The sequence below is a fragment of the Aphelocoma coerulescens genome (assembly GCF_041296385.1).
Source record: "Aphelocoma coerulescens isolate FSJ_1873_10779 chromosome Z unlocalized genomic scaffold, UR_Acoe_1.0 ChrZ, whole genome shotgun sequence".
Taxonomy (NCBI): domain Eukaryota; kingdom Metazoa; phylum Chordata; class Aves; order Passeriformes; family Corvidae; genus Aphelocoma; species Aphelocoma coerulescens.
The window spans coordinates 67,833,554-67,846,050 of record NW_027184085.1 but is presented as its reverse complement, the minus strand read 5'-3'; the positions used below and the strand labels follow the sequence as shown (position 1 = coordinate 67,846,050).

At 41.4% G+C, this 12,497-nt stretch overlaps 1 protein-coding gene across 6 annotated transcripts in view; it reads right to left on the bottom strand.

Annotated features, from left to right (window-relative positions):
• The window catches only part of ZNF462 (zinc finger protein 462), an 89,722-nt gene that overhangs the window by 30,994 nt on the left and 46,231 nt on the right, over positions 1-12,497 (bottom strand). For 3 of the 6 annotated variants that reach the window (XM_069001254.1, XM_069001255.1, XM_069001256.1), the window contains exons 4-7: positions 11,968-12,132; positions 10,100-10,374; positions 6,879-6,997; positions 2,526-2,717 (exon numbers count right to left, since the gene is read on the bottom strand). In XM_069001254.1, coding sequence (XP_068857355.1) covers positions 2,526-2,717; positions 6,879-6,997; positions 10,100-10,374; positions 11,968-12,132 — 751 coding nt within the window. The remainder of the gene's footprint in view (positions 1-2,525; positions 2,718-6,878; positions 6,998-10,099; positions 10,375-11,967; positions 12,133-12,497) is intronic. The other 3 variants (XM_069001257.1, XM_069001259.1, XM_069001258.1) reach the window with 2 other exon arrangements.

The following is a 12,497-nucleotide window of genomic DNA, read 5'->3' as shown; positions in this document are numbered from 1 at the left end:
ACCTTTTGTCTGTCTCTCACCTCAGCCCTAGTTCAGTGCTGCATCCCAGGTGAAATGACTCGATCACGGTTCACACTGCAGGTTAATTTATACACACCAACAGACAAAATCCAGCTACCCCACACTGTGTGAGCCCTTCCTAAAACTCCAGCTGGACATAATAGTGCCTGCACAATAGTTTCCTATTATTGGGACCAGTATTTTATCTAGCCTTGCATCTATTTTATCTATCACCTGCAACTCACAGGCCTGGGCCACAGAGGCAATGGTTTACGGCCTTCTAAAAACCAAAAAAACCATTAAATGGTGTGAGAGCAGCCACCATTAACCTGATCTGCAGCCAACAGTATAATGTGAAAAAATTACTTAAAGCAGGTTATTCCTTCCTCAAGCAATGCTGAAAATGCTAACACGATTATTGCAACACCTGTACTTGTCTGACCAGCTCCCCAGTGGGTGGCTTCTATTCTTGTCAAAGTGACTTAACCATTAACCCCATTTAAAGATGATCTAGCTAATTGGGACAAATTTGGCCTTGGTCTCAGGCTGTAGTGCAAACCTAGGTAACAGAAGGTAACCCAATGAAATGCTTTTGTTAACAGAGTCATCATTTTATCTTTTTTTAAGAGGAGTTCTTAAAGGCTGAAAAATTATCCTCTACAGGATCTGCAGTTGAATTTTAACTCCACTAATCATGAGTTTGAGCTCCCAGAATAAACAAAATAATAATTTTAAAAAAGTAACTGAACCATCCTTCTCAAAACTGAGTATTGTCCTTCTGCATCTCTCCACACACCACTGCTAGCAAAAGACTGCTAACACACAGGAAAGGCTAGGACAGCCACTGAAAATGATTCTGCACTTCTTAAGCCAGTAACAGAACATTTTATTTAAAAGGCAGTAAAAAAAAAAAAAAGCAGTGGAACACACCTCGAGATGTACTCAGATTGTTGGATTAGTTGAAGCAAGTATTAGCAAAAGAACTCAGTAATTGCACTGTTCTAGACAACCCATTGACAAAAAGTTGTCTGGGAGCAGCTGGTCAAAATCTTTTGTTAAGATTCTGATTCTGACCCAAAAAGTGGCTTGCTAAACCACAAAAATATTTTGCATGTCTTTTTTTTTCTTCAGTAAAGTATTTCTATGCTGATTACTTATTTCTTTTAATTCCTTTCAGCCATTTTCTGAACTTCTTTCTTTTCTTGCACTCTTTCTCATTTCACTTCTGGGTTTTTTTGTTGTTGGTTTTTTGGTTTGGTTTTTTTTTTTTTTTTCTGGTGAGAAAGAAAAGGAAGCTAGGACACCAAAAATGCTACAAAATGATTACTGATAGTGATTACCTCCCATCCTTAGTTCACCAGTATCCCAAGCAAAACAACAAATAACAAAATTCTTGCTGTTTAGCAGCTAGAACCACTCAAGCTTCTGCAAAAAAAAGTATTTTCCCCTCTTCTAACACTCCTTCCATACATTCCAGTTCTCTGAACATCTGCAAACATTCTCCTTCCATGTCAATGAAACTCATCCAGGAATTAAAGCTGTTTTGTTTTGTTTTGTTTTCCACAGAAGAGCTCTTTTCTTAACTGGTAGGAAGTGACACCCAAAGATGCCTCATAAGCTACTGCTTAAAAAGCCTTAAAGCTTGCTGTGATACCACACAGCACCTCCTCTATTTCTCTGTTTAAACAGTGTCCCCTCCCTCTGCTGCTGTCCAAGAGTCTTCTTCCCCAGCCCTCCAGCACAAGGGGATTAACAGCTTTCAAAGGAAGCACTGAAATGAAAACAGTGCTCAGGTTCTTCCTGCAGCTGAATATCTGAAGGTACTTTTGGTGCCCTCTGTAGCCACGACAACAACAACAACGACCCTTTCTACTATTACAGGTTCACATTTTAAGCTTAATCATGTAGTTTCACTAAGTGCCCTACTAACAAGATTAGGTATTAGGAAAAAAATTGTTCCCTGTGAGGGTGGGGAGGCCCTGGCACAGGGTGCCCAGAGAAGCTGTGGCTGCCCCTGGATCCTTGGAAGTGTCCAAGGCCAGGTTGGACGGGGCTTGGAGCAACCTGGGATAGTGGAAGGTGTCCCTGCCTGTGGGAGAGGGGTGAAAGGAGATGATCTTCACGTGCCCCTTCCAACCCAAACCACTCTATGATTCTACGAATGCAATGGAAAATCAGCAGCACGGATGGAATCTGAAGATCCCTTCCCCACTGGCTACCAACAGAAACTACGAAAATCTTCTACAATGTAAAATATCTGCTAACAAAGCCAGCAGTGACATATTCCGAAGTCAGCTGGTGCAGTGAAGGAACAAATTAATGTGGAATGAACCAGTGAGGCCCTCAAGCAGATCACTTCCTACAACACCACGTTTACTCTTGGTTTTGATGCAACTTCTGGGTTTTCTCTTAATGGTCAAATGAAGATGCTTTAGGTGCAAAGCTGCCTGCTGCAATTTCGTTTGCAATAAAAATATTAAGCGGCACCTTAGACAATTAAATTCTTGCTCTGAGGCACCTCTTACCATTAGAGTCCTCCACTTCTTCAGCAGGAGTGTGGTTCTTGGAGGTGTGGTGGGCGTGTGAGGCTGCAAGGTTGACAATGCGGGGTCTTGGTAGTGTCAGTGCTTTCCCATGCACTTTCAAGGAGTGCTCTTTCAGCTGGCTGATTGTCATGGTGGAAAATGAGCAGGAGGAACATTTGTAGGCATGTTCACCTGGGTGAGCGAAATACAGGCAAGTCATCAGCTCACAAAAGAAACAAAATGGGGCCCTCACACTTCTCTTACTGAATTTGGCAGTAAAATTCCCATGGACTCTTCAGCGAAAAGACTGATCCCAAAGAAAACAAGCTATGCATGTCTCCTTGCTGGAGCAGTCTGGAGCCTGTGGGTGTAGACACCTGCTTTGGACCAAAGTATCACTTTCTGACAACTGCAGATCCTTGCACAGCAGCTGATGTCAAAAAAACAGAGACCAGACTCTTAGCATGCCTGTGTTGCATGGTATGGGAAGAAAACAGACTCTGGGATGAAAATGGAGTCACTTTACCACAGCACTTCCAAATTTCTTTGGGAGCACAGCAACTAGAGATGGTGAAGTCACTTGTTTCTGCATGCAGCACATCCAGCGTCATTATTAATGAAGCAAGAAGGACACTACAAAACTTTTAACAAAGGGCCCTCCACAGAAAAATAAGAAAGAAAAAAAAAATTTAAAAAAAAAACCCCGCCAGTGTGGTGTAATTACATTTGGGAAAGGTCACAGTTTTCCTTGTGAAAAACCTGCCATTAGGCAGCAGTAATCTTCACAGAAGTGGGAACCAAGTCAAGGTTGTGAACACAGCAAGGCCAAGTACAAAGGGTGTACCTACGAGGCTGTTGTGGAAGTGTGTTATGAAAAAGCACTAAAAGGAGTGAAAGAACAGAAGTAATGCACAGTAGTGGATTTAATTCTGAATACATTCCAAGCCATAGAGACAGCAAACAAAGGGAAACAAATCTTGATACAAGATTTGTTTTGCATGGAGGCATGGAGGCAATTGGAACACAAAGTGAAACTGTCCCAACACAAACAATGTGATATTATATACAGGTGCCAAGTTATTGTTTTGGAAGTGCCACTTCCATGTACAAGAGTAACACTGGCCACATATGAGTCATACATAAAGTGCCAAAACTAATATAGGAGTGAAATATTCATGAACAGGAACAGAAGAACGAGAGTTCTGGTAATGAACGAAGCAGAAAATGTTTTCCACCTCTCAACAAATCCAGCAAAGAAGGTTCTCAAGCAGCATGGTTTCCCACACCAGAAATAAGTGAACCAAAAGAGAATATGAAAACACACGTGTTGCAGCCAATCAGAGTAAGCACACCTGAAAGGATTAGCAACCATCCTCCACAGAACTCCCACCCCTGTCTTCCAGAAAAACCACACTAATCGTCAGGACAAAATACAAGCTCTTAAAACGCCCTTTTTTGGTGCACCTGAAAAAGAACAGATCACTCAAAAAGTCTGAAGTGGTGAAACAAAAAACTGTCCTGCGTGTTTTTTTCAAGTGACATTCCTCACCTGTGCATTGTGTGAGCCACACATTTCCTTTTTACAAACAGAAGTAGAACATTTCTCGAGTAGCACGCACAACGAGTTGTTCAATGGAACACAATTAATTTGTGGACAAAAGATATTCCAAGGTTACGAGATACCAGTGGGATACAGATACAGACCTTCATGGCTTTGTCAGTGTACGAGATTCCTGGATGACAACATGCACCAACCAACCATTAACTTAAAAACACCACAAGACATTAAAGCAAATAAAGGATGATTACATACCAAGCAGCCTAGACACACTAATAAATATGCCCACTATTCATTTCAAATGGACATCAGATCATGAAAGGATGCACCTGATTGCAGAGGAAAAGCTACAGTTTGGCTCAACAGAAGTCTTCCGCACTTTTTTTGACTGCTAGTTTTGCATCTGACAAAGTGATCACATTAATACACATACAAATAAATAAATAAATGCGAGGATTTATGTAGTGGGTCTCAACACTTGATATGCACTCAAAGCATTGTGTTCCAGATGATGCAGAAACTGAACAGGCCCAATGCTCTTCTCCTGCAGTCACCCATTTCTGCATTTCCAGAGTAATTACTAATTAAGAAATTGGTAACAAGGATCCCTCAAAAACACAAGCAAAAAAAGAACAACACAAAAAAAAAACCAAAAAAGAAAACAACAGGTGAAAAAGTTCAAATGAAAACAACAAAGAGCCTGTTTAGAGAAACTGTAAACTGTTCTGCTCCATGCCAAAGGAGATGGTACAACTGGATGAAAAACAAATGCCAGAAACACTGGTACCAGCTGTCACACAAGAACGGATTTTGTAGTTCACTGAATTTTGATCCATGCCCAGAAAATGAGGGAGAGAGGCAGACTGAGTAAAACACTTCAGGATTCAGGATTTTACAGACTTTTATAAGACCTCCAGGAGACTTCAGGAAAAATTCAGGAGGACTGAAGTTTTAAATTCTAAATAAATGGATCATGAGATGATTGACAATTGACAAAAAAATGGTAGCATGAGAGAGTTTCAGAGAACCACCGTGTTACTGAAAAACTGGGGAGTCTGAGGAAGTCAGACGTTGTTCAGTAATGCACACTTCTGAATGACTGACTCAAAACACACTAGAGCAAAGCTCTGACTGAAAAACATACAAGCAACTTTTCTGTGACGTGACCATTCATTTGGTAGATATGGGACTGAGGCAGAAACACATGTGTAAGCCTTTGGAAACCCTATTACCCAAGTCATTGTGCGAGCACTATCTAGGCAACCATGAAATTGTGTTCTTGTACAATGCAAAACACGGCCCTTCAAAGGGTGTCCGTCCACTAAACCAAGTTCAGAAGCATGAATTCCTAATAAATAAATCAATGAACTACAGGAAGAGAAGTGTGAAGTAAATATTAGCTGCACGGCAACTTTGGGTCTAAAAATCTGGCAGGTTCAAGCAGGGAGCCCAGCTGTGTAATAGCATAAAGAAAACATTACTTTGTGGCTGGTGAAAATAAAGAACCATGGCTCCTCGGTACAGGATGTGGGATTCTGTGACCTGGAACTGCTGCATACAGTCGGATTTCCTAGAAGGGACAGAATGCCATGGTCCCATAGAATGGGAAGGTGGCAAAAGTTGAGCTAATCTATTTTATCCATCCGAGTACAGAAACTGGCACAAGCTCTGTGAAATCCAAAAAAAATACAGGAAGCAAAGTACACAAGAGCATCAATCCCTCCTATACTTCTGTAGATGACAAATGCCTTTGGATCAATGGCAACAGTTAATTTTTAATTTTTTTTTTTAACCAGCAGACAGCTAGAAATTTCTTATGTCTTTTCCCCCCATTTTTCCACCTTCCTTCTCCACCCCAACCAGAGCATATGACTTTAAGCAAGCAAAAAATAGAAAAAGGAACATTCTTGTAGTCCTTTTTGTCAAAAACTCCTGTTCAAGGAGTTTCTAGTCACAAGTTTTTAACAACTGGGCTGGTTTTCAGGTTCTCGGACTGGTCACTATTCTATTATTTGCATCAGAGTGCATGTTTGGATTGCAAACCAAAGGATAACCTTTCAATTCAGGATGCGTGACGGTGCCAAGAGTCTACAGCCGAGGAATAAAGATGAGGAAATCCTGAGTCTCACTTTTTAATGATCAAAGATGCAACAATCTCAGGTGACCTACTCTGTGTGACACATCACCTTCCCAATTCCAGTTCCTCAGAAGCATGTCTGCTTGCTTGCTTGCATGGATTCCGTACTGAAATACAGAGATTTGCAGATTTCCATGTTTGGTAATGTAATTTTGACATTCTCAGTCTGTTGCACACAGACCTGACTCCCAAAGTTTGCAGTGTTTGGTTATAACATGAAAGCTAGCATAACACTACCAAAACCAAGGTGCAGTTCACAGTCTTTTTCCCAGAGTCACCTAAAGCACAAACATAAATACAAAGAGCAGAGCAAAGCTCACTGCCAATTTTGTTATGGTGTCTATGGTGTCAAGTAATGAAATCCACTTGGAGAAAAGCAGAAATAAGGAAAAAAAAATATCATCATATAAAAGAAAAGAGAAGAAAGAAGTTCTTGAAGTACCCATCATTTTAAATCCCTGCCCTTCCCGTTACCCAAACTCCCACTTATCCCAACAGGTTTCACCGGCTGGCAAGCCACGACTGTGGCCTTTGGAAAAAATCTTACCCAGTTCTGGTGACAAAACACGTGGTTCAACCCAGCATCTGTGATCAGCCACAAGAACAACACGGGCCATTTCAGCTGCCAGGCTGCAAGACTCAGAGAGGAAAAACTTACCAGCGTGAGCCTTGAGGATATGGGTTTTCAGGCGGCTGTTGTAGGAGGACTTGAAGGGGCACAGTTTGCAGCGGAACGGCTTGTGGTGTCCATGGTGGGTCTGCATGTGGCGGTCCAGGCTTGAAAAGAGACAGAAAAGGGAGACAAGAAAAGAGTCAACCATTTCAGCCGTCCCTTCAGAGGCAAACCAGAGCTCTTTATAGCAACAACAGAACAAGTAAGGATTCTTTCTCATACTCTCTCTTCAACAAACTCAACACATCTGCTTAAACAACAAAGTCAAACCTAGTGTGATGGAAAGGAGCAGAGTTGACACCAGTTCTGTTCATACAGAGAGCAAGCCACCTAAATAAACTTACAGGGCAAGATTAGTACAAACTAAGTTATGCATGACCCAGAAAGGACCAGTTGAAGAAATATGAAACAGGCAAGAAATTATTTTCTTAGGAAATTATCATTATACAGTTTTTCTCCTGCCAAACATTTTTGTAAAAATATGTCCCCTCTTGTCCTGTTGATCAAGGATTTAAAAAAAAAAAAAAATATATATATATATATTTTGTTGACCAGCTTTACTGAGGAAGCCTTCTTTTGGTTACCGCAGCAAAAGCAGATTAGAGATCCTGCTCTGGGGAGGGTGCCAGCAGGGTACAGTTGATGAGTTCCAGGATTAAAAGGCAGCAGAGTTTCAGAAGCAGCAGTGTAGGAGATTCTACATGAAGCTCAGCAGGAGGAGAAGGGGTGGCAAAGACCAGCCTCTACTTTCTTCAGGGAAAATGGAAGTACCAACAGCCTGAATACAGCGAAGTGATCAAACACTGCTCTCTCCACAATTTGCTGTAACAGCTCAGTAAAGTTTGGAGGAGAAAAAAAGGATGTTTCCCACATTTTCTAACATAAGATCAAATTCATTCTAACTGAGTGAATCCTGCAGAGCTCTGCAGTTCCTACACTGTGGCTGACAGGCATGAATTCACTGTGTCTGGGTGGCAGGCAAGTAGTCTGAGCCCAAGCTGTAAACATTTCCAGTGCAGCCTCTACTTTGGACACATTTCTGCTTTGTGATCTCCTCTTAGCTTGAGTCATCTCACACACGGTGATGGAACAACAACAGGGCAGAGACACTGCAGGAGTTGAAACTTGCCAAAACTGCCCTCCATCCCCCACTTAGTTCTAGATGTATTTCGGGCATAGTTCTTTTTCTTTGTCCCAAATTGTCCTGCTTTTTTATGGAATATCAACATGTAGCTCAAACAGCAGTTGCTCCAGCCCTGTCACACTACACAAGATTTCATGTGATCTTTAGTCCCACACTGACAAGAGCCTGAGCCAGAAAATCCCTGTTTACGAGAGCTAACACTGAAGCCTGTGTATTCAAACATCTGATAACAGCAAAAAAAAAAAAAAATAGAAAATGAACTTGTATCTCCTCTCAGGGTCACTTCATACAATATAACTTCAGCAGAAATCCAGGATGGGGATTCTGGCAAGACAAAATGCACAGGTTTCCCAGAGAAATGGGGGAAAAATTCTCCTAAATGAGTAAGGCTTTGAACGCTTGCAGTGAGTACTTCATAGAACAAAACTTGTTTTAAATAGCCTCCAGGGAATGAGATTACTTAACAATTAAAGCAGGCTGCCAAAGAGGTATGTAATACATATTAAGCTATTATAAATATATACCTTAAGGTACTCTACATGGCAATAATTAAAATTACATTCACAACCACATACTTTGCCAGCTGCACTCTTCCAAAAGGAGGTTTTAAAGTTTCGTTCAGATTCGGGCTGTTTAAACATTTGGTTTGGTTTCTTTCACAGATTTAATCTCCCAGGAGAATAATTGCATCAGAAACAAAAATAAAAGAAGAAGCAAACAACTTCAACGACAGAAACCACACCTATTATCAAGTTAGGTGATGAGCTCTTCCCTGCCATCCACCACTTTTTGATTTACCCAGCCTGCAACTTCTGGGACATGACTTATCCTCAGTAGGAAACAGAGTGACTAGGCACCAAACCCAACAAAAGTCTGATTGTTGAAGCAAGTTTACTGGGCAAACAGCAAGTCCTGCAGGCCATGTGATGCAGGGGCTCTCCTCACTGTCAGCCTTCCCAAAGCAGGGTTGGATACACCCAGCAGTGCACATCCTTCCCCTAAATCCCTTTCCTACTCTGGGCTGCTCAAGCCCGTGGACAATCCCAACAAGGCAGACCAAACTGTGGCATCAATTTGCAGTGCTGTGACACCACCAGAAACCTTGCTTTTTAACACAAGGAACTAAAAAAATGCCTTCTCTTCCACATGCATTTGATTGCAAAGTGGTGACGTCATCACCAAATTTAAGAGTGCTGTGAATGCCTACATCAAATGAGTAGCTGGATATGTCTTCTTTTGTTAAAAGAGTGAAAAAGCAGCTCTCTCCCCAGACATTAAGACAAAACACAGACCCGTGAATCAGGTCCAGGATGCCAAAATATAAAATATAAAATATAAAATATAAAATATATCAAAAACCCCATTTTGGGGGAGGGGGACACACATTTTTACAATTAAAATAATTTCTAAAACTAACAAATGTAAAACTAAGTCAAAGCTCAGGGAAACAAATTATAAGAAATGTGACCATTAATGATCAACATGTATCAGACAAGGAAGCAGGGTGAAGGAGTCATTCCTATACCACACTGGTATGAATTTGAAATATTTGTAGGCTGAAACTGCATGCCATAATTCAGAAAAAAAATCTGATCTAAGATAAATTTATGGCACCGTTTTAACAAGAGAAATGAAAACTCAACCCACAAAGAGCTGTAGTAATTACAAACAAGGTAAGTTATATGCAGCAGAAGTTTCTTAAATATGAAAGATTAACTAGGAGAATACTTCTTGGCTTGTTAAGCCTCATGCATTTGACAAGGGTGCCTAAAGTGGTGGGCTGCACTGTTTGCCTGCTGAAATATTTCTTATTCTTTGGCCTGCATGCCTCTCCCCTACATGCAAAAAGAGGGCTGACATGAATTCAAGAAAATATAAAGGTGAAATCTCACGAACAGCCAACCATAATGGCCAAGGATTTTGTAGGTGGGAACTACGTAAATACCACGAGAAAAGCGTGGCTCAACATCAAGTCGAGCGAGCCCTTCTTCAGTGTCAGCCCACAAAAACAGCACTGCTAGCAGGTGATTTTTAGGAAACAAAAGTAAAAGCCACAACTTACTTGTGCCTGAAAGCAGAGACAAAGGAGCAATACTGGCAGCTGTACTTGTCTTCCCGGGTAAACATGGCCAGAGCCAAGTGACTCCTCTCGTGGGATCGCAGACCCTGCATAGACATCAAAACCCGGTCACACTGGCTGCAGTGGTAGCCCCCAGGCCTGGCTTCATCTTCCAGGGATGCTCCATATTCAGCTTCTGTAAATTCCACAATGCCAGGGTCTTTGGCTCCCTCAAAACCCTCCATCAAAGTTGTGTTTGAAGGATCTTCAGCTTCCTGCTAAAAAACACATACCCCCCCAGAGCCATCAATTCTCTCTCCCTTCTGCCCCTCGGTCTTTCCCCTGTGTTCATCAGAATGTCCAGGTTTCCCACTGCATTATTTCTCTAAATATATCCCTACACAAACTCCACCATCAATGGCTTTCTGGAAAAAAAAAATAAAAAATATTATCTATTCTTGGGAGGGAAAAACATAATTATATCTATTATATACATGCATGCATATGTCAAAAAAAAAAAAAAAATCTCATTCCTTGATCAAGTTTGTGTCAGATCATGCAAAAACATAGGAAAACTATCTTTCAGTTGTCTTGGTGTGAATCTTCTAAACTTGATCAGGTAATAATTGGTAAGTTACAGAGCAGTTAATTTTACTTTATTTTGCTCTAGCTGACTGTAGCTACCCCGCAGACTAATATAGTTGTCTACTCCACAGTAGATTTTGTCCATCAGTGTCGAACTCTAAAGAAAGAAGCCAGTACACTAAGCCCCTAGAACCCTCTTCAAAAATATAGAGCAAACAGAATAAGTCTTTTTTATTTTAAACTCTCTTTCATAACTTTCCTTTCTCTTTTCTAACCAGAACATGCATTTGTGCAGCTACTTAAATACCCTGTAAGAGCACATTCTTTAGACTGTGGCTCTCAGCTTTTGTTCCCTGATGCAAGATTTCTATTTACTCAAAAGAAAGCACTGATCCTACATAAGCATGACTTGAGAAGCGAGGAGAAGAGGGAAAGGACTCTTAGGCAGGAAGCATCTGAATCTGTCAGGAGTACCAGATAAGAAGGTAAAGAAAGGTCAGTGGTAGGGCAATGAAAGCTCTCTCAGGTGGTGCGAGTTAGGCTGTGGAGGACACGGCTTCCCCATAAAAAGCAGATTATGTCACCAAAAAAGCCCTGCCAGTCAGGCAGCAGGAGTCTCTGACAAGAGCTAGTTCCCACAGCCTTGGTGCACTTTCACTTCCCCTGCCGATAAATATCGTGGAAATCAGACTTTGGGACGTCGCCTGTCCTTGGAGATGTAATAGGAGGCACCTCTTTCCACAGGGAGAAAGCAACAACACGTTTGCACCTAATCACCTGAAGGGGATCACTGGCTCAGCTGGCCACTGAATGTTTTGTTTGGAGCCAGCGTGCAAGTTCCAATGTGGAAAGGTGCACACTTCCTCTTCTTAAAAAAAAAAATTTAAAAAAAAATATATATATATAAAAAAGGAAAATGAACAGCTCTTTTTGAGCTTAACTAAGCAGAAACGTAGCCCAGAAAGTAGCTGAGAGAAAGTTCCCCGCTCATAAACCAAGTCTTTCGGCCATCAACGACATCAACTCCTTTGTGGCTGAGAAGAAATGAGAATTTAAAGAGTCTTCGTGCCCCTGGATCAAGAGTGAAAAAAAGTTAAAACATCTTGAAATGAACCAAACACACTTCAGAAACTTAGTGTTAGATTAAAACATCATGCTGAACCGGAATGTCCAGTTCAAAACCCATTCAACTTCACAAGAGCCCTCCACAGGTTATCAACAAGGCCTTTATTTTACACAATGCGAGTAGTTTCAGTCACTTTCAGTCACCTTTAAGCAATTCTTACCTTTACTGTGGCTGACACAGAAGAGACATTCCCGTACTGGACATGCTTGCGGAGGTGATTACAGATGGCTCGAAGTGTTGGATGGACTTCCACGCAAAATTTGCATTTGTAGCCAACCACCTTCCTCTCCTTGAGTTTTGAAACGTCTTCCAAGTGTCCAAAAGCCTGTTTGAGCACACAAGCATAAATCAATGAAGCAGGTTTTGTCACATCGTTCTTAGGAGCACAGACCAGACTTCAGACCTGACGTTATACTCAATGCCCAGTTCCACAGAACTGCAAGGTCAATTCCTCTTGACATCATTAATTCCTACCAAGTGGACAAGACATCTGTGCAGAAAAACCCTTCAGTTCACGGTTAACAGTGGTCCTCTATAAGACCATTCCACTTTGGCCTGAACTGTGTCTCCTCCTCCATGACCCCATGACCTCCCCAACATCTGTGCAAAGCTTTTCCTGCGCAAGTGTATTTCTCAAACTGAAGCAGAAGGAAGGAGGAAAGTGGGCAAGAAATGGAGCAAAAATTTGGT